The 27,106-nt window shown below is 38.1% G+C and overlaps 1 protein-coding gene across 4 annotated transcripts in view; it reads right to left on the bottom strand.

Moving 5' to 3' along the window:
• The window catches only part of tenm4 (teneurin transmembrane protein 4), a 183,067-nt gene that overhangs the window by 2,374 nt on the left and 153,587 nt on the right, over positions 1 to 27,106 (bottom strand). For all 4 annotated transcript variants that reach the window (XM_067364762.1, XM_067364761.1, XM_067364764.1 and 1 more), the window contains 5 exons: positions 23,282 to 23,454; positions 18,213 to 18,448; positions 10,990 to 11,286; positions 8,519 to 10,133; positions 6,466 to 6,608 (listed from right to left, as the gene is read on the bottom strand). In XM_067364762.1, the coding sequence (XP_067220863.1) occupies positions 6,466 to 6,608; positions 8,519 to 10,133; positions 10,990 to 11,286; positions 18,213 to 18,448; positions 23,282 to 23,454 (2,464 nt within the window). The remainder of the gene's footprint in view (positions 1 to 6,465; positions 6,609 to 8,518; positions 10,134 to 10,989; positions 11,287 to 18,212; positions 18,449 to 23,281; positions 23,455 to 27,106) is intronic.

Here is a 27,106-nt window from a genome sequence, read left to right as displayed (position 1 = left end):
TAAGACACGCAATATCGCGTTCAATATCGACGGCGATACATATCGATATTGAACGCGATATTGCGTGGCTTATCAGTGAACTACGGCTCTGTCTATTAAATGCCGCTTCATTTGAAGGCAGGTGATGGCGATTTAGAGGTAATCAGGGAACCGGCTTTACTGAAGAAATGCGCGTGACAAAAGCATTCGATACATCGCTCAGCCCTACAACAAAACATCCTCTTTAGCACCTTTAAGGGATGCTAGATGCTAGAAAAATTTCTTGGGATAGAGTATGCTGTATATATACCTCCTATCGCGCTAAATGAGTTGATTAACTGAACGTGCTCCTCCTGAACTTTGTTAACGAAACATTATTTAAAAAGGTACATCAATTGTGGTTTAAACAGCATTCACAACCCATTTTACTTATATAATGTGAATGTTAATCTGAGTTCACAATCAATTGTGGAGAACTACTACTTTTGAGGAGGAATTTTGACTGAGACACGCAGGTTGAAGGTCAAGTTCTCTCTTCAAATGGTATCATTCAAGTCTGTTTAGACTAAATAAATTATACCATGATACCATTTTTTATGATAGATACTTTTCAGGCAGTTATTGCTATAAACAAATACTGTATTGAATAGAAATTAATACAAGAGTCTCTCTTAAGGACAACAATAATGCAATAATAAGTGACCCTCTCCTTTAATGTGACTTGACAGGAAAACCTCGCTTCCCCAAGAAAAGATTTAGATAACCACGAGGGACCTACGCATACAGATGGATTGTACTAGTCCTAGAAATAACAAGTTCTGTATGTCAGACTCCAGGGCTCCTGTCCGGAAGGAGAAACAGAGTCCAGCTGAATCTCTGGCACTGGAACAAAGTTCTTTTGTTATCTGATATTATTCCCTCCGAGTACATGTCCCCATCTCTCCCTTTGCCTTCTTTTTACTCTCTGCCCTTCACTACAGCTTAAGTTACTGAACATGGAAAAGAAAAGAAAAAAAAACACATAAGGTCTCTTTAATGTCTCAATTGCTTCTTTTGGACCTATGAGATTAAAGACACGATTATGCTTCGTTTTTCCTGTTCCGTGCCATCTCGCACATTTGAGCGCGCAAACCTTTCAAAGTATACTCATTTGGCCATATGCATGGAGAGACGCGTTCAGCACATGCATGCTACACTCTAAAAAATGCTGGGTTAAAAACAACCCAAGTTGGGTTGAAAATGGACAAACCCAGCAATTGGGTTGTTTTAACCCAGCGGTAGGGTTAAATGTTTGCCCAACCTGCTGGGTAGTTTTATTTAACTCAACTATTGTTTAAAAATTACTGTATTGCTTAATTAAAATTAACCCAAAGTATGTTGGAAATGAACATTTATTAATGTTAAATGAATAATTATTAAACAATAAACATTTATTAAATTGCTTATTAATAAATGTATAAACTATTAAACTATTACATTTATATTAATAAAATATTAAAGCTTATTAATAAACATTCACCTTTTGTCTATTATTGTTGCCTCTAATTGCATCTGGTTTTTAATTTCCCAACTATTTTGGGTTCATTTTAAGCTAGCCAATTTTAAAGCAATAGCAATTTTTAAATAATAGTTGGTTTAAATAAAACTACCCAGCAGGTTGGGCAAACATTTAACCCAACCGCTGGGTTAAAACAACCCAATCACTGGGTTTGTCCATTTTCAACCCCACTTGGGTTGTTTTTAACCCAGCATTTTTTAGAGTGTATGTAGTTGACTTTGTTTTCAAACACTCAAGTCACTCGCATATGCGCTGTTTTACGCCCACCGTCACAAAATTTGGGCTTAAACGGAGAGCAAATGGAGTGTCCTAAATTTCAGATGTTTCTCCTGATGTAAAGACCAAGATAATCTCACATGTGTCTTCTCTAGAGTTCCAGAAGTGATCAACAATGTCTTAAACTGTGCTCAGTTTTGCAGAGACACTAAAATCTCAACATGAACTGAATATAACTATTCATATTCAATGTACAGCTCTCATTTATTCATTTTCTATTCTAAGAAGGAATTTTAGGGGAACTACCAAATAAATATGTATATTTTTAAATAAAAACGTAAAAAAATAAAAAAAATAAAATAAAAAAGGTTTACCTGCATGTCATGTGCCCATAACCAACATCAGAGGACATGCAAATGTGTTAATTATTGAATTATTAACTTAAAATATCTTTTAAATATTTAATGTGTTTGTTGACAAAAAAGTTCAGAAATCCCTGCCTTAGATGTATGATACCTTACACCTCACCACTGTAGTTTATTCCACCAGCCTTCTCATTCTGGTCACAGTTCATAGGGCACAGAGAGATAAACAGCTGGTAGGGACTATCTATGCTGCAACCTACCCATTTGACATTTTCTGAAAAAATAAAAATAAATAAATAAATAAATCGATAAATAAAAAAACCTTCATCATTCAAAGAGCACTGGGAGGTCAGACAGCATGGAGGCCTATCAGCGCAGGGCTCCGATCAAAGTCAAAATCAATCTGCGGACATCCAGTGGATATCAGCCAGCACATTTACATCACTTCTCAACCACACAGGTCTTCAAGACCCTGGGAGTCTAAACGGCAAGAGAAAGAGAGGGATAAAAATCATTACTCGCTACAGCGTTAAATTTTCAGAGCACTAAATCCATCACGTTTGATGTAAGAAGCAGAACTCCAGCTCCAAAAAAAAAACTCCAATTGAATTAGGAAGTGCTGGCTATGAGTAAGAAAACAGCACTGGGCAGGTGAATCTCATAAAGCTACCATTTCAGGTTATAAAAATTCCATTGTGACTTCTGAATGAAAATTAAGCACTTTTTCCACTAAATGCTCATTAAAGGGTTAGTTCTTAAAAAATATAAATATAATAAATTCCATGATAGAAGTGAAGGAATCATTTGAGTTTTTCAATGAATCAGTTGATCTAGATCAGAAAAAAACGGACTGAATAATTAATTATTTGAACAGCCTGTTCAACTTCAAGATCTGTTAGGTTTTTCAGTGAATAACAACTTAACTTTTAACTAAACTGTTGTATGGCTTTAGAAGACTTGGAACATTGTGCATTGTTTTATGGACCACAGTTATGATACTTTTTGTACTTTTTGTTCCCTTTAACAAAGCAAAAAGAGAGAGGAAAAAAAGATTAATACACAATGGTTACTGGTACTTTCTTTAATTATTTAATCAATCTGAACTTGCAGAGAATTAATGTGCTTAATTGTAATGAAAATAATGTCACAAACTTCAATGGGCTCAAAACGGTTAATTTTTCTGTAATTTTAGAGTGAAACATGAATCACGTTCATTGTGAGATTCACCTGATCATCCCTCCTTCAGTTGTTATTGGGTAGGTCATAAGGTTTCTTAATAGTTAATTTCAGCCATAAAAAAATTGGAGGAGAAAAGGCCGTTAGTAATGAAGGGTCATTTCCTCTATGCCTTTAGATACTCTGCACTGCAGGTATTGTAAATATAACATGGGCATTATGGAATAAACAACCCTCTTTGGACTCAAAAATGTACAGCTGCAAAGGCCATTAGCTGATTTTTTTTTTTTTTCTTTTTTTAATGCAGCTGCTTTAAAAGCCCATAAATGACCCCACAATTACACTGCCAAAAAGCAAATTGGTTGGCAATTAGAATTGTTTACTGCACCCCAATAAAAGAGGGAAATATCGGCTTGTGGGGTTGAGCCAGAGAGAGCTGATTTATGGGTAACTCAGTAGGCATGACTATGCAAAGGGCTGTGGGACACAAACTGTTCTTTTTCAGTCTCACTTCCACAGTAAAGTTTCAGTCTCTGAGTAAACATTCAAAAGTTTTTACTATCTAGTAAAGAACATTTTATATATATATAGGACATTTGAAATGGAAAATTCAAGCAAAGGTTTGGAATTGAATTAGGCTCTTCTTTTGAGAGCTGCCTTAAAAAAGAGCTATTGGATGCACTTCTAAGGTTCCCATAGGAGAGGAACCCTACGAGGATCATGATAGAGGGGGAGTCTCCCTGGAGGCTTGAGATTGTTGCCCAACAGAGTCCATCGTAGCATCTTTGCATTGTGTCCAAGTCGATTTGAAGTCAGCCCACAACACTGCCAGAGAAACAAACCTTCAAGTGCAATTCTTTTAACTTTTCACAGGTTTTGGGAAGTGGTCACACTAGTAAAGTTTACTTTTTCCGCAGCCTTGTTTTTGATCGCCAAACACTGGAGTTGATGGTTGGATCCAATGGCTAGTTACTAATGGTAACTGAGCCTTAATATTTTTGTGCTATATTGGTGGAGACTTTTTAAAAACATGTCCTGACAATTTAAACAGCTTTGTATGCAAGAGCACACTACAAGAGAAGCCTGTGCTTTTGATTAAATTATAACGGTTGGTTCCCAAAAGAGAATTCATTAGAGAAAGAGAAAAAGAGACGCTCTGTTGGGAGTTGAGTCTGCATGGCCATGAAAACCGAACACAACTCCCTCACAACTCAACTAAATAAAAACAAAATCTGGGTTGTCTAAAACTTGAAAGTTCTTTTTTTGAATACTTCAGTTCTCCTTGAATGTGTGAAAGTCATGAAACCTGCCAGGCTGATGGCTTCAAATAGCTCCATCACATTACATTTAAAATCTCATATCTCAGGTCTAAGGCACACCCAAGTCGCTCAGCTTCAAATGCTTGTTTATTATAGAGCTTGATAGCTTGAGGTTGTCTGCTTATACTGTTTGACGCATGGAATGGAAGCCCTTATCAACAAGGGGACTGGACTTACCATACATACCTATCAGTTTAAAAAAAAAAAATTCAAGTAGTTTCAGTTGCTTTTAGACATCAAATATGGTGTGGGAGGTATGACAAACTTTATATCATGGTATGAGTGACTTGAAAATGCAATATACCACAATATATAATTTCATTATATTTTTTTGTGGATATTCATTAAATGTGTTTATATTTCTATACATTAAATAACTACGCTATTTAATAGAGTCATTTGCTAATTTCAAAATTTTTATTTGTAACTTTTTTTGAGATTTATTGTTGAGATATATATGAAAGCTTGTTTCTGCCATAGAATAAAACTTTTTATCTCACAATTCTGACTTTTTGCACAAATTGCATAATATAAACTCATAATTGCAATTGCAAGTTTATCTGTTGCAATTCTGACTTTTGAACCTTCAAAAGTAATTGACCCTTCGCCGGGAGTTTGATTGACAAGCGATCTAACCAGTCATAATGCAGAATCCGGAGTTAGAAGATTAACCTCAGTGGACTTGAACAAGAAAAATGGTGTGTATTTATGTCTTTCCACGTTTGAAACAACATTCCTTCTTATGTTCATTCAAGTTTATTTGATGTTATACATTAACTAGTAGGAAGCGATGATTGGTTTACGAGCCATTTGAGCTGAGGCACTAGCAATCTGTCAAGACACATTAAAGAGCCACAAAACATTTTTTATTGTTCGAATTTCTTAAAAAGTTACATAATTTGAAAGCTGTTCAATATCATAAGTAACCTGCTCTGTCTTGTCTGTCGATGTGTTGTCAGTGTCCTCTTTGCTCCACGATGTATTTTTCACTGCGTGTGGCATGATAGCGCCATGGCTTGTCGGACAAAGCGACAGTAACTAAGGGGGGTGGGTCTTTGCGAAGGGAGAAACAAAGTCAGAAATGCGTGATTCCATTTTTATTTTTTATAAAACATCAAAAATTTAGGTTAGAATTTATATGAATTATATATTGTATATCTCGTGTAACAAGAGGTTTGGAAATAATATATAACGTAATATAATATAATATAAAATAATTAGCAAAATGAAGTTTAACATAATTTTAGATGTATAACATGTCACACACCAAAGGATATGTCAACTTCCCAAAAGTATTTGATGTGTCAACTAATTCTGCCCAGGCCTATATACCCGTTATTCTTTCAGAAGAAGAGAGCTAAAAAGGTAAGTTGTCCTTAACAACAGCCAAAAGAACCGCCACCATGTCCAACTAGCTTCTTAATTATTCAGATGGCTTAAAGGAAGCTCGATAATCAGTGCATATCTGAGACTGAGAAAAACAGGGAGCACCGAGACAAAGAAGCATAAAGATAGGAAAAAGAGGGAGACAACATCTTTTAGAGAGCGAAAGAGTGTGAAAGACTGAGATGAAATCAATGGCTGCTGCAGGAGGAAATTTGGAGTGAATTTCCCTAATGGCCGTCCAATTACAAGGGCTCTTTAGCTTGACCCCTTTCCCTCGGCTCGAGGAGCCAGAGCAGAGGTCACGCTCTTTCGTGCAAGCATCTGGGTGGATTGCTGTGGACTCCTCTTGGAGGTGGCAAACTAAAAGGTCAAGTTACTGCAAATAAAGTCTAAAGTTAAAGTCAAAGGCCAGGTGTGTTTTCAAAGAGGTGGGCGAACAAACAGAGAAATTTGTTGGATGAATTACCTTGGTGCTATCCCACTCTTGAGTCTTTATCTGAGTGTGAATGAGCTCGTAAGAAGGCTCCATGGCGTCCGTGACAGGTTTGTGGTAGCCAGGGATGACGTTGTATAGCTGGAAACCAAACGTCACTAGCCAGCTGTTAACATCTGTTGGAAGAGAAATACTGCAATGAAGTACACTTACAACAGAGCAAAAGGAACCTGCAGCATTCGCTGACAATGCCTGTATAACAATTTACTCTATTTGGGTGAATTACATTTCAAAAGCATGATTCATTGCAAATCAGGACACATGCCAAGTGAGCTCCTTTTTGAAATAAGCTCCCGCAGTCATTACAGGCAACACTCGTTTTAGAGACTGGACTAAATATGATTAATCCTCCACAGGAAGTGGCAAATCTCTCTGATAAAATTTCTTCCAGCATGTAAGAAACTCAATGTTTTAGATCTGCTGGTGCACTTGATAATCATACATATTTCATGCTGTGACCAAATGTGTCACCTTTTCTATAATCTTTATAAACACTGGCATGAATAGCAGATGCTATCACAATATACAGGGAGTATCAACCTTACCAAAATCAAATAGCCTTTTTAGTATTTTTTTTCTCTGCTGCATCAAACACATTAGTCATGGAGAGAAGAAACATTACTGTAGCAATGAAGTGCACACTGACTACTGCTCCCTTTTTTAAGGCTGTGTCACTTGACAGAGTTGTTTTAAATATGAATGTGATTAAGGACAATGAAAGGACCTCCTGTACTTCAGAGAGGAATGAAAATGTCAATGCCATCATTCATAAAAGGCTGACGGCCCACTCAAGTACATGTAATATCCAGCAGAATCTTTACATTTCCTTCTTCAAAGCTAACTTTAATGACATAGGGTACAACCTAGAAGCAAAGTGCTTATCTGAGCTTGAAATACGGCTAGTCCACCATAATATTAGCAAACAGCTGCTATACCCTGCTGCAAAGGCCAGCAAAACTAGTACAAGCTTGTTTAGAGTATGCTGGTTAGTGCTGGTCTGGTCGTTTCTACCAGTATATACACGCTATTTGCTAATAGCTAAAAGCTAATAAACCAGAGTTTCACAACAATAATCGCATGATGCACACCAGTGTTGCATTTTAGGGAATGTATACAATATACAACATAAGCAAGTACAGGTATTGTGTTTTTTTATTATTTTTTTTATTGGTGATGTACTGTATGAAAGGTAAACATTGTTCTGGGAAACTCTCATGAGGTTCACTTTTGTCGAATCCAAGGTTTGGCTTAGGGGCAGGGTTGTTTGCATTAGAATTTTCAGAGAACAAGGGCTCATCTTGCCACAAATCTTTTCAACAGGATAAGCAAAGGAAATACACACTACAACACGGCTAGTCTAACATAAACAACTGATATCACCATTTGTGTAGTATTCATTTCCTTTGGTAGCAAGGCCATGAACCAAGGCTTTGATTTCAGTCAAAAACCAGCATGCATTCACTGTTATAGACTACAAATGTGACTACAATATTTTGTTTTCTTTGAGTAAGGCTGCGATTTCGCTTTCAAGTGGAGAGAAAAGCGAATCAGCCCCTAGCTTCTAGTTCCTTGGACTCCTTTGTGTTATTTGTCTAACACTGGGGAGCATTCACCACTATTTACCTCCCGCACAGGCTGAGGAAGCAAAGACTGATGGGATATTTCAGAGGAACAACCTGAATGAAGAACAAAGGGGACTTTGTTGTGCTGTCATTGCTCACTAGCAGTGTTTGTGGAGGCAAGAACACCCCAAGCTGGGGCTGGGACGAGAGCCTGAAAAATAATCACTCTAGTGCAAGGAGGATTCTTGGCACCATGTGCTTATGGTGTTTTAAATTGTTGAAGGTAAAATGTAACAGTGAAGTTATTTACAGGCTATTAAATAATCCTCCCAGCCTTCAGCCCGAGATGCTGGGATAGGCTCCAACATCCCTGACACCCTAAATAGGACAAGTGGTTTGGATGGACGGATGCATTAAATAACGTGTGTTTCAACAAAACATTTATAAAAAAATGATGTGTTTACCTGTCATATAGCACTTGGTTTCTTGGGTGTTGCTCAGGGGGTTGTTGTTCTTAAACATGTAGAGGTTGAAGGGCACAATGCTGTTGCTGTTGAGCCGCTTCCAAACATCAATATCAGGAATGGTCCATCTGCCTGCAAGGACATCGTAATCTCTGCGGCCCATGTGGACAAGCTTTGTAAGGGGCTCATAAAGGCCACCCTGATAGCCTATTACTAGCTGGAAACTTGGGTTGGAGTCCAAATACACCTCCCCAAAAGCTGTGTGCAAGATTTGTTTGATCATGAGACCGGCACCACTGAATACAGCCAACGGTGTACCAATGTTGTCGCAGGCCACGTAGAACTCATCCCCACTGCTCAACTCCATGGCAAAGAGGTGGCCCTGAAGGTCATAGTAGAGCGAGGTGATCTCGGAGCTTGAGTGATTGTACATGTGCGTAACTCTGGTGGGACTGGACAAGTCTGCGTAGAAGAATTGCAGATGGTGGCCTTGGCTACTTCGACTGGACACTCTCCTGCCCAAGCCATCATAGCGGTACTTGATGGTCCATCCGTTAACTTTGTTGTAGGCTTTAACAAGCAACCCAGCAGAGCTATACTCAAAGAAATCATTGCCTCTCTGCCTGAGGAATCCATCCTCGTCCAGCCGGTACTGAACGTCACCTAGTCGAGTAATGCGGTCCCGAATGTCGTAGCGTAGCGGTGTAAGCCTGGCACTATTACCGGGACTAAGGAGGTGCAAATTTCCATTCAGATCATAGCTGTAACGCCAGAGAGGCTTGTCGTTGATGGACACCACCTGGAGTTGGCCATCAGCATCGTACTCGTAGGCATAACGGGTGGTATTTGCATAGGGCCCGACTTTAAGCTCCTTCGCCACCACTCGCCCCATGTTGTCGTACTGTACCATCATCCAATACATCAGTGAACGGAAAATCTCATACTGCACCTCTTTAACTCGTCCATAGGCATCAAAGTGTTTGGTGTGGGTCATGACAGATGTGGTGATGATCTGGTTAATATCATAGTAGATGACTCCAAACTTGCCAAACTGCTCCGTTTTGCCTGAGACATCATCGTAGCGATAGAGGTCAATGGGCAAGGGTGTTTCATTGATGACTGCTTGCATACTCGTGACCCGGAAGCTGTTGTCGTAGTTGTAGTCGAACCGGGCGTTCACCATGCCCTCCTCACTGAAACGAAAGATCTGTCTGTCGATGAGCGGTCCAATCTGCCTGTAGCGTATGGTACACGCAAAGCCATCGCTTTGAAGCCCCACGGTTTTCAGCATGCCTGCAGATTCATCGTAAGAAAAGGCAATCCGTGTCGTATCGTAAAGGATTTCTAACAGACGGGAGAGTTTCCCATACTTATAGATGACTCTACGCCCCGTTCCTTGGTGGATGGTTTGCAGAAGCAGTCCGTCTTCGCTGTAATCTTGCAAAACTGTGGCATTGCCCTCAGGTGGTTTGTATGTGTTTCTGTAATAGCCAATGGAGCGGGTGGTCTCCAAAGTCTGTCTGGCCACATTGGGCATGGTTACTGAAGAGAGGCGGTCGTTCTTGTCAAACTCGAAGATGTATTGCCGCTGGCTGTATAGCAGCAGGACCATAGACTGCCAAAGGAAAATGACAAAGAGATGGTCAGTAAGCTGATTTAATGAAGCATAGTAATTCCCAACACATTCTGAGAGCACTTCAAACAGTTAAATGTGAAATTCTCCACCCAGTGAAACTGAAGGTCACTAAGTACCCAGGAGTCACATTGCACCACATGACTAACTGCACAACAAACTGTAGGGTGTCACAGAATCACTTCAGGGTGCATAAAAATTACAAATATGCTGCTCTACAACACTGACTGAAAAATTAAGAAGGGCAAAATCTCATTTAATGAGGATTAAGTCATCATACCCCCCCCCATCCCTTCTGATACACCATTTTTAATAATGTCTCCTTATATGGAGGTCAGTGGGAAGATATACTAGAGTTTATATTTCAACAGGAAGCAGCTCTTCTTCTTTTTTTTTTACTTTGAGGCTATTGATCTAAGCAGCAAATGGTCATTTTAGAATGGCAAGAAACATTAAATAGAGTGAGTTTAGGGCTTATAATCAATACTTTTAAACCCATGTACTGGGATGTCAGCATTTCTATGTACTAAACAGCTAGCACTTTCAAATTACACTCTGTAAGGTCTTGTATGTCTCAGATATTGGTTCTAATTATCAAGATACTGACATTTAACTTTTTTTCACAGTGATATTTTAGGAACGATTTAGTTGTCAAGCTGCGTGCGGCAACAATGCATAACACAAGCTGCACATTAGACAGGGATCATTGCTGAAGCATGCAAGGTTAAAGCTTATTAATATAACAAATTAACAGGGTTCAACAAAGAGAAGTTTACAGAACAAAAGGGAACTAGCAATTATTTTTAAACCTGATCATTTTCTAGATAAAGATGTTTACTTTTTCAAGGTATGTGTAGCTCCATGACTTTCCATCTGCAAATATCTTTGAGGAGATTCTCCCATTTTGGTCATATTCCATTCGGACAGACATAGTGCCCCTCTGGATGCCGGCGATGTGGCCGCCAGGTGAGTAGGTAACATTGACACCGTTTAGCCGACTACTTGGAGCCCACAATGTAGGTCTTCCAGCATGGTCATAGTGGATCCTTAAGGTGAACTTCCTGTGGTCATCATAGACTTTCTCGGTCCTGGTTACACGGTCAAAATCCATGGATAACAAGTTCCTGTTATGAACCTATGAAAAAAAAAAAAAAAAAAACAGGAAGATTAGGCCTCAGAATTGTAGACTTGGTAGGATGCAGTGTCTTCTCTGAAACTCTCATTAGATTTTACTCTAATGATTTTTTTACTTCCATCTGCATACCTCTAGAGGACACAAGCTTTTTTATTAATCGATTTCTTTGTTTGCTTCATGTTAAAACACAATGAATGAGAGAAGCGTTCGGTATAACCATGTGCCATGCCTTTATGGATGGAATTTTTGAGGGGTAGATAACTTCCATTGTATTTGCAGGATTAGGAAAACAATTGACACTTTTGAGCTGCATTATGAAGTTCAAAGCCCACTACACTGTTTAAATGACATGTCATACTGAGTTTTTGGCTCAGTTCGAATGCGCCTAGCCCTCTGACCCTGGCACATGCTGAGATCAGAGCTGAGAAGTAGTCCTACATGGCTGGTAATCCCAAAGGCACACACAGGTCAATGCAGGGGGGAGATCAAGGATTTAAAGACCTCAATACCTTCAACTCTTGGTACAATGAATTGGAACCTTTATTTCTGTTATATGAATTTAGATATTGGTGGATAGTATTTTGGGGACTGGAGAAAATCTGCAAAATTATAATGCAGAAGTAAAAAAGTACTACTCTCTTTAGTAGTGGAAGCATAATAAAATTGTCATAAATTTGTAATAAACATACTTATTAGTTGCAGCACAGCATGATTTGAAGCCTGGAATGAAAGCAAACTCTAAATGTGCCTTAAAAGGTTCTTTTAAGGCAGATTTAGAGTCTGTATTTGTTCCAGCTGTTTTTTCTCCAAGCACACTACTTTGTGGTATTATGGCTAAAGGGTTGAATGAGTATTGACTAAATAACCATCTGGAAGTTTGGGCCAAACAGACTTTAAAATGCATTATAATCAAACACTCATTTCCCCATATCTCTTCTCTATGTAATGTCTCCTTGACTGATTTCGGTTTTTCTCATCAGGTATGCTGCCGGCTTGGCTCAGTGCTGGCAAAGCTTAACAGAGTCTTAAAGTGATTTTGTGAGTTGTTGTTGGCTTTGGTCCAGTGGTATGGTGGACGGGGGGAAGAGCAACAAGCAAGCTCTCTCTCTCTCTGCTCCTCTTGGGCATGCTGGGAGCTCTCATCTGTGAAGGGACAATTACACTGGGGCCAATTAATGTCACTAATACCTAATTGAGAGGATTATTTTACATTAAAAGCAAGCAGCTCATGAATAGGAGAATTCCCGGTGGGGGTGACAGAACAAAGAGGTTGACAGAATAAAGGGCATATATTTTCCCCTCCCCATTCCTTTAAGCTTCACCCTCCCAATGATATGAACACGGCCCCCATTTTTCTCACTCTTACTTTGATATGGCGATGCAGAGATTGAGAATTTTTCCTGAAAATACTCACATCTCAACTAGTATATCTCTAGAAAATGAATAATATTGTCTATTAGGTATATATATACACACACACAGGAACAATGTTTGAAAAACTGTTTGAAAACAGTTATTATTTCTGCTATTCTGGTTGGTTAGACAATTCACTTAAGTATTATTTACTAGATGTTCCAAGGCATCAAAAAGCCAGGCTTTTATGGCTCTAAGGATGAGAGAACTTGTGTCAAGGGCTGATTTGTCCAGAGTAGAATGACTGAAGCGACAAGCTTGACGAAAAAAAAAATGAAGAGAGATTGAAAGGGAAGGCTGGATGCTCATGCCAGGCTCTGGTTGAACAGAGGCCCAACGGGCTGGAAAAAAAAGCTCTTTTGGCAGTGAGATCCTGGGCCTCTGGAGAATGAAAACTCACTCAAGGGGAATGTCTTAAATTGGACATTCCTTTAAACGGGCTCAGCGTTGGGAAAGCAGATATGATGGGAGGAAGGGGATCTGATTAGGGCAGGGTGGGAAAAATAGTGGGGTTTGAAGGACCGTCTAAGTTCCCCCCATAAAGGACATCAAGACAAAAAGTGAGGTGTACTTACACTAAACCATACTAATGCTTCATGTTTCATAAAGCACATTCCAGCAGCATTTACAAATATTTTCATCTGGCACTTATTTTGATGCTTACAAACAGAAATCAAAATAGCAAGTTGATTGCTGAAGACTGGAGTAATGATGCTGAAAATTCAGCTTTGCATCACAGGAATAAATTACATTTTAAAATATATTACTTTATTTCTGATCAAAATAAATACAAATAATGGTGGCCATGAGTTATGAAACATTTTCAAAGCAAGATTTTTGCAAGATAAAAACTTGCATCTTTGATCTCATCTTCACACAAAGCTATTGTATGGCTTCAGAAATCTTGAAATATAGAGTACAAATCATATGGAATTATCAGTTTTGGGTGATTAAGTCTATTATTCTTAATGTTTTGCTGGTTGCACTCTGAGAACTACATTTAAATATTCCATTAAAAAAATAAAGGGTTGAACTCCCTAAAAGTTATTGCATATTTCACACACTGGAATGGGGAATGTTAGACAGACACTTGCCATGTTTCTTTGACAGCCGAATAAAATTTGCATGCTCTCCTGATCAAAATACAACTACTTTGAGATTACCCGACTCCTGTTTGTCAAACAAACAATGATTAAAACTAGGAACAAAAGACAACACTTTTTTCATAACCAGTCTAATTACGATAATATCTTAGGACTGTCACTAATGCACTTTTGCCAATGAATAAACAACTTGTAAGTAACGTTTGTTTTCATAAATCACCATCAATAATTGAAATTTCCATTCCATATTCAAAAAGTAAACAAATCTGTCAAAACAGCATTTGATTTTCTTCTCCACTGTGATTAAAAATGTATTCAAGTTTTTGTTCCTCAAATCCAATATTTGCTTGCCGCTTTGCCATTCATTTCTAATTTTTCCCCCGTCCGCTGCTGTGGTAAGAACTGTAATCTTGTTTGCTCAGTGCGATTTGTCGCTTCCTCCAGTAAACACGCTTGCCCACGTGTTCGTTTTGTTTGTTTGGAGGCAGTATAGGACACCGCTCTAATAATGTAAAGCAAACATTTAGAGAACTGTCAGTCGAAGCCTTGCGTTCAAGCCTTCAGTGGGTTTTTGGATTTGAACTCGCTGTGAGGGGACAATTTACACTACTATATTTCCAAAGCTCTGTTGTTGTCAGGAGATGTGGTTGCTAGGGAGACAAGGATAATTTTGGTGGCCTGGCAGCTGTTCCTGATAGTGTGCAGTAGTCACTGTGATGGACATGTGACCAGACCAATACTCTGGGCTGCTAGTGACCCACATTTCCATTAGGATTGGGTATCGCCAACTACTGTGCATCATTATTCAAAATGCTTTACGATACAAATTTAACTATTCAATGGACGTTGTGCATCACAATATCATTGGATCTTTCTTATTAATTGAACTGTGGGAAAGTATATGAATGCACACATGGAAAAAAGTCATTGATATATGATTGGAATCATTGTAATATAAGTTACCTAAAAACTCCATTTCCATTTGAATCTCTTTCTGTTCTGCCCTTAATTCTCTTTGCTTCATGTCAGCTTGACAAACATCCCCCCAGCCAAACAGCCTCACCTCTTCACACACACATACACTTTTTGACACAATTTGACAAGCTACCCACTCATCCACCCACGAAATATCGGTTGACATGACATGTCTCAAGGTCGCTCAATGATTTCAGTAGTACACAAACAAGTCCTTGAGTTGAAGCTATAAATTAGATTCCATGGTTTAATTTTATACAAATTAAAATAACTGCTTTCTATTTGAATATATTTTAAAATCGAATTTATTCATGTGACCAAAGCTGAATTTTCAGCAACATTACTCCAGTCTTCAGTGTCCCATGATCCTTCAGAAATCATTCTAATATGCTGATTTGCTGCTCAAGAAACATTTCTGAGTTGTGCAGCTTCATATTTTTGTGAAAACCGTTATGCATTTTTAAGGATTATTTGATGAATAGAAAGTTTAAAAGAACAGAACTTATTTGAAATATACATCTTTTGCAACATTATAAGGGCCAGATTTACTAACAGCTTGCACCAGCGCAAAGCGCAACTCTTTTGGTGTTAAAAAACTACTGTCAGGAATTACTAAAGACATGCAGTGAAAAATTAGTGCTGAACACAGTTATTTATGCAGCTGACCTTATTGCATATGCATTTATAGGAGTTTTCCTTTTAGACACAAAATTTATGGGAGGAGAGTATTTAAATGAATCATGCAAGGTGATTTACTAAGGTTTGCGCTAGTCAATTTACTGGTATTTGCACCATTATTTAACGAAAAAAAAAAAACATATCTTAAACCAGACGCTAATTTGCGCTGCTCTTGTTAGAAGGCGTTGGCAGTGATGACAGTGTTGCCAATTTAGTGATTTTGTCACTAGATTTAGTGACTTCATCACCCATTTTAAAACTTTTTTCAAAAGTTTAGGGACAAATCTAGCAACTTCTTGGACAAACCTATTCTACATTCTTATTTTGCCCACTGATCTATATTAATATTTATATAGATCAATGAATTTGCCATTATGATGTCATCTAGTGACATTTAGCTACCAGTTTTAGCTACTTTCAGTTGAAAGCAGTTGGCAGCACTGTTTGTCATTATGGACATTATCTGGCTGTATCTGTATTTTTAATTTACGCATTGTCAGTATATCACGTGCTGAACTTTCCACTCCCATCTGCGTTTTTTTGGAATTGCGCCCTCACGCTAAAGCCCTGGGTATACTTTTTTTTTTTTTTTTTTACGCGTATGCTATTGTACGCTAGAGTCGAATGCACAGCCTTGGAAAGTATACTTCATTTGACTTGTACGCATACACAGGCTTCGACACATTTCTGAGCAATGTCTTGCCACGAGTTACAACCTGTGTAAACATCTTTGTATTCTTTCATGCTAGACTTTCTAACCTCTTCGCACAATCTCTCATCTATGTAACGTTAGGCCTCCATTGTCGCTGTAGCTTGCATGTGTTCCGGTCTTTTCTGTTAATGCAGTTTTTCTTTGACTACCCTATAAATCGACACCCCCAGGGCACGGTTGCCACCTTGTGGATAAGCAAATTACTGCAACAACAAAACAATTAAATGCGCATAAGCGACCTGTGCATACAAGTACGCTCGGTTACAAAAAAATCTGGTGGATCGCATACAGTATGCGCATACTTTTCTCTTCTGACCCTCGTGTATGCGTAAAAAGTGAACTATACTTTGGGCTTTATTTGCCCTGTTTAGTAAATCTGGCCCTAAATGTCTTTACTGTATATAAAAGGCACATATATCATCTTGCAAAAGCTGTGAGGTGGTCCCATTACTAGTAGCACAATAATTATAAAGATATCAGATGCAGTCAGGGCTTTGATCACGAGAGAGTCAACCCTGCCCTCAGGGTCAGAGAAACACTGCTGCCGAATGATGAATAGTCCACTGAGACACAGACACACATGCTTACATGCACACGCTGACCTTGGGAAGCAGATATTTGACCAGTATGGCCTGGCCTGACCCTACAGGATAGCCGTAATAAGAGTGATCAGTCTAAAGGACAGGCGCAGCGCGTGTGACTCTGAGACTGATGAGAAGAGGCAATAGAGATTATAATCAAGAAGCAATTACTCCAAGTACAGGGGCCTTGATGCTCAGATGAGCTGCTGTGTAGAAGTGTGACTGCGAGGTATGGAACTGTGCCTGCGTAAAATTAACTCAGGATGAGCAGATGACAATGTTGAGGTAATGCTGGGGCCTGAGCACAGTTACCTGCCTATGTGAGGTTCTGATCACTGGTAGGTTGTACAGTAAATGTTGCAAAACACCACGAGCAATTCCACATTACATAAATAAAAATAAAATACTGTACAAATGCATTATGAAAATGTAAAGATTAGGCAATAGGAATAAGGAATAATTCCTCTTAGTTTTAAGATAATACGTATTGCAACAAAACTAATAGTATGTAAAACGATAAATGTAATAATATTGTGACTGATATTTATTACATTAAACCCTAAATTAATAATACAAAACAATGCATAAAGTATAACATTTTTAATGTCAGTCATGAAAAACTACAGCCATACTTTTGCAGTACATTGACAATTTAAATTTCGATTTCGATTTTAATTTCAATTTCGCAGGGATTTTCATTTATTTATTTATTTTTTAAATTCTGTTAGGTGTTGTTTACTATCAAATTCTTTCTAAATTTCATCCAACTCAATGTCTGTAATGTTCAATGTCACATTATATCACGTCTCTTCAAGATAATTAGAAATACAACTTATAAGATTAGATTTTTTTGTAAATTGTTTGAGATAAAAGCATCTTTCAAATTAATTTCTAATGATTTAATTTCTTTGGTGGGTTTCACAGTTCTCATATTTTTTATTTATTTATTAATGTTTCAACATAACTTCCACATACTCTCCAGTAATATCTGTGCTATATGGAAGCTTTTTATCTCACAATTCTGACTTTTTTTTTTCTCAGAATCGGATTCGCAATTGCGATTTATAACTCAGAATTGTGAGAAAAATTCGCAATTGAAAGTTATAGTCAGAATTGCATGATATAAACTCACAATTGAAAGTTATAAAGTCAGAATTATATGACATGAACTCTCAATTATGAGAAAAAAAGTCAGAATTGTGAGATAAAAAGTCGCAATTACCTTTTTTATTTTTTATTCAGTGGTGGAAACAAGCTTCCATATTGCTAAAATGGCTATGTGGTCTTGAAAAATAATGTATATTTGTGCCTATTGTGTTTGCTTTTACAATCTTTCCCAGTAACAGCACAGAACTGCCAGCAATTTCAAAATAATTAGACCCTGAAATTCATGTACAAGTAAAAATACAAAATTGTCAAATACAGCAGAATTAAATGTCGAAAGAAATTTTGTGACTTTCTTACCCTGAGTCTGCGTCCGTATACTGTGACCTGTCCTCGTGCCTGTTCTTTGCGTTGTCTCCATTCCACTAGGTTGAGTCCATTGTCGATGGGCAGAGTGACATTTCTCTTACTTATGGTTGGGTTGACTGTTCCTGACAGCAGGTGAGGCTCCGTGTGGAGAGACACTTCCATGCCGTTGGCCAATACCAGACGCAAGGAGCCATCCAGACCAATGTAGTAACTGTTTTTGACTTGATCTGCAATTTGCAGACAAAAAATAGTCTCATGTATATTTCAAAAACATTCTTAGAATTGCTATTCGAAATTCTGTGTTAGAGATCACTTATAAATGAAAAATCTGTCATCATTTACTAACCCTCATATTGTTTCAAGTCAATACCTCAATAGCTACCATCAACTGTTTGATTACCAACATTCTTCAAAATATCTTCTTTCGTGTTCAACAGAAGAAAGAAACTCATATAGGTTTGGAACAACATGAGGGTGAGAACCATTTGCATTTTGGGCTGAACTATCCCTTTAACTATGACTGATATCCACCTTTTGTTGGTTACATGCAGTATTTCTCTCAAAATGGTGGTCAAATTTATGACAAGAATCTTGTTTGTTGAACAAGACCAGACAGACAGTGAAACAAAGGGATGATTCAAAGTCTAGTTAGTCTTTGAGTTGTCCTCGGAAGACCGAGAGAGAGAGAGAGAGAGAGAGAGAGAGCGAAAGAGAGGCAGAAACCTATCATAGTTGAGGCCGCCTGCCTGTGGCAACTGAGATGCAACTAAATCTGAAACTGTCTGTCTCCATCCCCAGGTGGTCTCGCTAAGCGCTTTTGAGGGACATGGAAGATGGAAGGCAGTGAAAGAGAAGGGGGTGCAAACCTGAGAGAAATAAATAGGGGAGACAGAGACTGGGAGGGAGCAAGAGAGAGACAGCTAACAAGAACGACGTACCCAATAAGAAAATGTCAGTGAACGCTTTGATGAAACTCTCATTACTAGTCAAAGGGAATTAATTACTCAGCAAAAGAAGTGCAGACAGCAGTCATATAAATATGCTAGCATGTGGCTAGGGGGTATAGGGCACACACATTCCCTGTTAAAAGTGAATTGAGTAACATTTTGAAAGAAATCATACTATTATAATTAATTGCAGTGAAAGCCTGATTGTCTGGTGAGACAACAGCAAGTCTTTTTAAGACAAGACAGTTCACTCGGCGGCCATCTTGCTAATGCCCTCAGATACCTAATTTGTAGATATGTACACACATCTAATTTTGTTAGGAATGACACAAATCTCCAAAAGTGTTTGCTGTCAAGTCTGCTCATGTCAGAGTATAAAAAATACACATGTAAAAGTAATTGCAACTTTATATCATACATTTGTGACTTTCTCGTAAACACAACTTTAATTGTCACAGTGTGACTTCATGTCATAATTGTGACTTTTTTTCTAGCAGTTGCAAAGTCATATTTCACAATGTGATTATTTCTCTAAAAGCAACTTTTGTCGCAATGTGGCTATATTTCGTAATTGCGCCTTTGTTTCTAGCAGTTGCAACTTTATATATCATAATTACGATTGCATATCTCACAATTTGACTTTCTCGTTAATGCAACTTTTTGTCGTAATGTGACTTTATATCTTGTAATTACAAATTTCTATCTCACAATGTGTCTATTTCTCATAAACGCAACTTTTTGTTACAAGAAGACTTTTGATCTCGTAACCATAAAGTTGTTTCTAGCAATTGTAACTTTATCTAACAATGTGACTATTTCTTGTAAATGCAACTTTTTGTCACAATGCGACTTTATATCTCATATTTTGCAAATTCATATCTCTCATGTTACAATGTTACTATATCTTACTATATGCAAATTGTTGCAGTAATGTGACTATATCACCTAATTACGAATTTGTATCTCAATGTGACTTTCTCGTAAATGCAACTTTTGTCACAATGTAACTTTATATCTCATAATTGCAGATTCATATCTCACAATGTGACCATTTCTCGTAAACAAGTTGTCGCAATTTGACTTTCGTAATTGCGACTTTGTTTCTAGCAGTTGCAACTTTATATATCGTAATTACGATTTCATATCTCACAATTTGACTTTCTCGTTAATGCAACTTTTTGTCGTAATGTGACTTCATATCTTGTAATTGCAAAATTCTATCTCACAATGTGACTATCTCTCATAAACGCAACTTTTTGTTGCGATTAGACTTTTTATCTCATATTTTACAAATTCATATCTCTCATGTTACAATGTTACTATTTCTTGCAGTAATGTTACTATCACTTAATTATGAATTTGTATCTCAATGTGACTTTCCCGTAAACGCAACTTTTGTCACAATGTAACTTTATTTCTCATAATTGCAAATTTGTTTCTAGCAGTTGCAAGTTTATATATTGTAATTACGATTTCATATCTCACAATGTGACTATTTCTTGTTAATGCAACTTTTTGTCACAATGAGACTTTTTATCTCATAAATGCCGTTGATTGTTGCAACTTCATATCTTGTAATGTGATTTTATATCTCATATTTTTACTCTGAAGTTCAAACAGGCTTCCATACAAATCTGAAATAATATCTGATAACAATGGCATCATAAATTTAGCATTTTTAGCTTAAGCCATGCTAAAAACCCTGATTGGCTGTTTTTAATTGAAAGGCGGGACTTCGATTCTGCATACTGAGAGATTTCTACAATTTCAATGAGTTGTCAGTCTCATCCTCTTTATATCGGCCGTGAAGAGCAAGTTTGTGAGAGTTAGGCCCAATCCCAATTCTATTTTAGACCCCTTGGCCTACCCCTTTGACCTTCCCCTTGCCCCTTGAAACAGAGTGGCAAGATGAGGGGTGAAAATATTCCCCTAAGAATTGGGACACCACTACTACACCATTACACACGTCATCATATCATACCTAATTTCTTTTATTAGTGTCCTGTAACATTTAACCAGTATGAACAGCAATTAAGTGCGCATATCAACAGAAATCAGGCACGTGCACGTTTAACAGATTACTCACTCCCAACATTGTTTGCGCTGTATTATGGACGACATTATGTATTATGGAGCTCTTTGCAATGCAAACGAGTCAGTTGTTGCCTTGGTAATGCAAGAGTTTACAGACGACACGAGATGCAAATAGCAACTGCGCTATGAAGGATGACCAGATATTTCTTTTAACTGTATCACTCATTTGTGTTCACATCATTCAAATAGCACGTTTAGCAAGCTACGGAGAAACTGGCAGCCAGGTAACACATAAGTGATCGATCCTGAGTGGAAATATCACTACCATGATCACTACACGCATTCTAGCAGCACGGTAGTCGGTGTATGCAGGGAAATTTCTCATACCCCTTCGTTCGAAGTGTGGTCCCGAAAAATCTTCGTTTGAAGGGCTATCTGACCCTTCCCCTTACCTCTACCACTCCAGCCAACAGAGAATCGAGACACCCCTGCCCATTCACGTGAACGTGCAAAACGAAGGGGTAGGGGAAAGGAGAAGGGGTAAGGGGTAGAAATGAGATTGGGCCTTAGTATTGTCAAATACATAAACAGCTCTAGCATGTTTCTTCTTTTGATGACTTATTCAGGTAATAATATTGGTGAACTGAAAAAAAGTTCTGACCGTATGACCTGGAAATCGAACACACACTCACACAACCTTGGAAAGTCAATAAACAGCACAAGGTCACCACCTCCGAGAAATGTATATCCAGATTGCGTGTGCGAAACTCTGCGTTGGAGCTAGAGCCAAACTGGTTTCCGTTTACAAAGCGGACAATAGTGAATTAATTAGCAGCAAAGCATTTGGCAGGGTGCCCTCTTTCTCTCTCTCTCTCTCCACCAGATGTCCAGGACAAGGTCACCATGCGTAGGTGACCATTAGTTTAGTCTAGGATAAGAACACCAGCAGAAATTTACGCCCTCTACTTCTTCTCTCAAATGCAGTCTTTAGTAAACCAATCGAAACCCAGGGGAGGAGGACGGCCCTTCAAATCAAACGCTCACAGGAGCGCAGAAAAATCTTTACAGTTTCTGAGGAAATAGAGCAGGGCACGGCGAGTTCAAAGCTATTTATTGGCAATCGATGGAGCGCTTGGTTAGGTGAAAAACAGGATATCAAAATGCCAAAGTGTGCATGGAAAATCACAAGATAGGACACTGGCCCCTGACCCCAACCAGGCCCCTCTGTCTCGAGGGCCAAAGTGATTAAGATTTGGTTTTCTAAGAAGGACAGGAAAAGCAGACGCTCAGTGAAAAAGTGAGGATGGAACAAACCAAAGTGGTGGACAGGAAATCAATCAGGACTTCTGTCTTCATGAGTGGGCGGTCTTGCATTTGAGAGAAAATACAAACACTCATGCCTTCATTGATTTCATGAAGAAGATGCTTGTTTGCTTCCCACAAACATATCAATTTTGCCTCACAGTTATTTTACTTTATGTACAGCTACTAAGTTTCTAGTGTAAAAGTGAACAAAGGAAGTAATTACTATTACCTTTTCCTTAGTTTTTTTTTATTGACTTACCATCATGTCTTCTAAACTTAATGTGATATTCGGAAGAATCTTCAATAACCGTTCTCGTGTCACTCATGTGCTATACGTTTTCTAAAGCCATACAGACTGAAATATAAAAACCGACTAAAATACACACTTCAAAATTTTGGGATCAGTATGATTTTTTAAGGATTTAGAAGTCTCTTATGCTCACCAAGGCTGCATTTATTTGATACAGTAAAACAGTAATATTGTGAAATAATTTAAATGATTCTTGAGTTCAGACCCAATGATTCATTCGCAGCAGTTCTTGAGTTAAAGTCACTGTATGCCTTCAGAAGACAAGTCATAACTACTTTCACCATGATTTATCTCATATTTGGAGCTTAAAAATTGTGGTCACATCAGGTTTAGAATGACACAAAGGTGAGTAAATGATGACAGAATTTCATTTTTGGGTGAACTATCTAGGTTAAAACTTAACCCAATTCACCCAAAGTATTGTCCCCATGGATCTTCACTAAGGGCTTTGCAGATATTCTTACCTTGCATGAGTGTGTAGAAGGTTCCTGAGGCTGAGAGGTTGGTGGTGACCGTGATGTCCTCTTTGTTGGAGCCCTCGGTTTGCACCCGCACAGTGCTGTCCGAATCAGTGCGGTAACTACTCACCCTGCCTGTGGGGTAGGTCATGTTTGTCAGCCGTCCATAGTTGTCATACCTGTGGAGATGGAGAGAACAGAGGAGGAGTGTGAAAAAAGATGGCTCATCTGGTCTTTAATGAGACCAACTGTGGCTTTCAATCAAATGCAGGTCTGGGTTTCTAATGAGGGACTGTCAAAGTGAGTAGTACAAGCATGAGAAATGCTTGTAGCAAAGCATAATATTTTGGACTATAATGGAAAAAGGTTGAAGGTCCTTTCTTTGTCTGTTTTTGTTTTGGTCTGTGTGATCCCTCTCACTGCCAATTTACCCAATAGTATTTCGCTAGTTGGTGGAAAAAAACAGCGTATTGTAGCCATGGAAGCCAGCAAAACAAACTGGGTCAGAGATCGCAGAATCTACCCGACCTGAAAAGCCTCGGCATCCATATAAAATGCTCTTTGACCAGAGGCATATTAAAACGTGGATAAATCAACACATCAACTTACACTGTAAAACTTGTTGCTTTTCATTGTCAATTGTGCTCGTTGTCCTCAATCTGGCAACCCGCGTGATGAGGAGGGGGCGGGGAACAACTCTCTCTAATATTTTCAATTTAGATTGCAGTATACATTTCAACCACTAGCTGTCAAGATTACATACTGCACCTTTAGATGGTTAGTTCACCCAAAAATGAAAATTCTGTCATTAATTACTCACCCTGATGTTGTTCCACACCTGTAAGACCTTCGTTCATCTTCAGAACACAAATTAAGATATTTTTGATAAAATCCGATGGCTCAGTGAGGCCTCCATTGCCAGCAAGATAATGAACACTTTCAGATGCCCAGAAAGCTGCTAAATATTTAGCATAAATAAATAGCATTTCATGTGACTGCAGTGGTTCAACCTTAATATTATAAAGTGACGAGAATACTTTTTGTGCGCCAAAAAACAAAATAATGACTTTTCAAGAATATCTAGCAATGAGCGATTTCAAAACACTGCTTCATGAAGCTTCGAAGCTTTGCGAATCTTTTGTTTCGAATCAGTGGTTCAGATCACGTATCAAACTGCCAAATTCACGTGAACTATTGAAATTTCGAAACACTTATGACTTAACGAAGCCTCGTTTACTGATTCGAAACAAAAGATTCGTAAAGCTTAATGAAACAGTGTTCTGAAATCAGCCATCAATAGATATTGTTGAATAAAGTCGTTATTTAGTTTTTTTGGCACACAAAAAGTATTCGCATTGCTTTATAATATTTAGCTTGAACCACTGTAGTCACATTAGTCACATGAACTGTTTTAAATAGGTCTTTAGTAGCTTTCTGGGCATCTGAAATTGTTCATTATCTTGCTGGCAATGCAGGGCTCACTGAGCCATTAGATTTCATCAAAAAATATCTTAATTTGTGTTCTGAAGATGAATGAAGTTCTTATGGGTGTGAAATGACATGAGGGTGAGTAATTAATGACAGAATTTTCATTTTTGGGTAAACTAACCCTTTAAAGGGATCGTTCACCCAAAAATGAAAATTCTGTCATCGTTTACTCACCCTCATGTCGTTCTGTGGAACATAAGATATTTTGAGAAAAATGTTTGGTTCAAAATTCGTTCTTCAAAATATATATATATTTATTTTGAAAGTCATATGAGTTTGGAAAGATAAGATGATGAGAAAATTACAGTAATTTCATTTTTGAGTGAACTATCCCTTACTTTGGCTTCAAACCAACCATCACAAACAGCTATAGAGTCTAAATCCTTGGGCAATCTGAAATAGGCAATCTAAAATTGCTTGGTTCTAAAAATAAAATGCAATATGAAAATTTGACAGAGAGAGAACTGAGGATAGAAGAGCACTAGAAAAATCTTTCGTCAAAACAGAAGCGACAGCAGCAAGTAGTCACCAAGATCTTGAAAGCCAATATCTGATATGGTCGAGATACTTATTTTTGCTTATTATTACTTTCACACAAGATCACTAGGATTCGAATCCAAGATTTCCTGTTTATCCTGACCATCTAAACCATGGTACCAACATATCACAGGCTCTACACATCAAAATGAATTCACTGTACCATATAAAGAATGAAATGAGTCTCTTCCATTTTCATTTGTAGAGGTAATAAAGAGTTGAAAGACATAAGCTTTGGTGATACTTTCCTCATCATCCTCTTTATTCCCCATCCAAAACTCTTTTCACCATATCATTTATTTTTCTGCTCCCTTTTGCAAGAAGAAAAGAAAGGATTTTTGGGGGGTGGCAACAAAATAGAGGAGTAAATGACTGCAGTCGACCCACTACGGTTTTGTTCTGTTCTTTGGAAAGCAAACTAAATTATCCTGTTTTCTTCTCCTACTTTGTTCCTTTCCTCCCCATATTTTTTATTTGCCAGCCTCCACGTGAGCGCTCTCTCAGCAGGCTGAGTGTGGAGTAAGTGCAGCCTGATTCATCTCGGTGACCAAACATCTCCTTTTAGAGCAGCAGTCTATTGTAGTCATGGAGAACTGACCACCTCAAAGCACCCTGGGATTGGAGCATTGGTCAAGATGTACCACTGAGTCACGGCCGCTGTTCACATTGTGACAAAAACACGGGAAGAAAGCACTCGTAAACAGTCATGTGAATGTCTATATCCATCCCTTAGTAGATTTTTTATTTCTTTTCAAACACTGTCAAGGTATTGACAAAGCATACACACTACTGTTCAAAGGTTTGGGGTCTGGACGGTTTTGAAAGTAGTCTCTTATGCTCACAAAGGCTGCATTTACTTGATTAAAAATACAGGGGAAAAAAATAAATATTGTGAAATATATATCATATCATTATAATATGCTGATTTGATGCTCGAGAAACATTTACTGACCCCAAACTTTAGAATGGTTTAGAGTGTATTTTTTGAAAACAAAAGCATGCAGCATTTACAGCTATAAAAGATAATGTAATCTAATTACAAGAATTTCATTTTAGGAATCTGTTTATGTAATCCGGATTACATATAATTAAGCACTGTCCCTTAGTATGCATGACAAGTTTCTTCCAGATCTGAATAGATGGACATTGTAGCAAATGTCTTTGTTATGCTTGTGCTACTCTCTGTACAGTGTCTGCACGAGTCCTGGCCAACGTCGCGTCCGCAGGCGAACACGCTTCACTGGGACTTAATGAATTGAGGTGGCAGAGATGATAAACCGCATGTGCTGCACTTCAGAGCATGCGGATAAATTGTTTAGGTCGCTCTATTCCAGTGCAGGAAAACTTTGACCCTCAGATGGCAGCTTGACCTTCAAAGTTAATTATGCAAAACATATAATATAACAACTTATAAAAAAAACCCCTCAACAACCAAGCTTTCTTTATCACAAAAAAAGACCTCATATTGCCTGAGGGAATGGACGGATCTAATTGCTTGGGAAGGGAAAAACAACAGAGCAACTATCCTTGATGTTAATTATTGTTTTTTTTTCCTTCTCTAATTGCAATTATTGAGTAAATGTAATTTGCCTACCATTTGTTCATTTGGCAAAGGGGGATTAAACAAATGATATGACAGCATGGGACCTAAACAAAGGACGGAAAACTGAACTTTCTTGGGAAAAAAGAAGGACTGCTTGAGGCGATGCCACTTATGGTTGTTTATCTATCAAATATGCAGCTTTTGTACATTAAACAGTACAAGCAATACATGTGTGTGAAGTAGTTTTAAATGAGTTTTGCCTA

This window comes from Chanodichthys erythropterus, chromosome 17 (assembly GCF_024489055.1).
Source record: "Chanodichthys erythropterus isolate Z2021 chromosome 17, ASM2448905v1, whole genome shotgun sequence".
In the NCBI taxonomy this organism is placed as follows: domain Eukaryota; kingdom Metazoa; phylum Chordata; class Actinopteri; order Cypriniformes; family Xenocyprididae; genus Chanodichthys; species Chanodichthys erythropterus.
The sequence above is the reverse complement of the archived record's forward strand: the minus strand, read 5'-3'. Positions and strand labels throughout refer to the sequence as shown.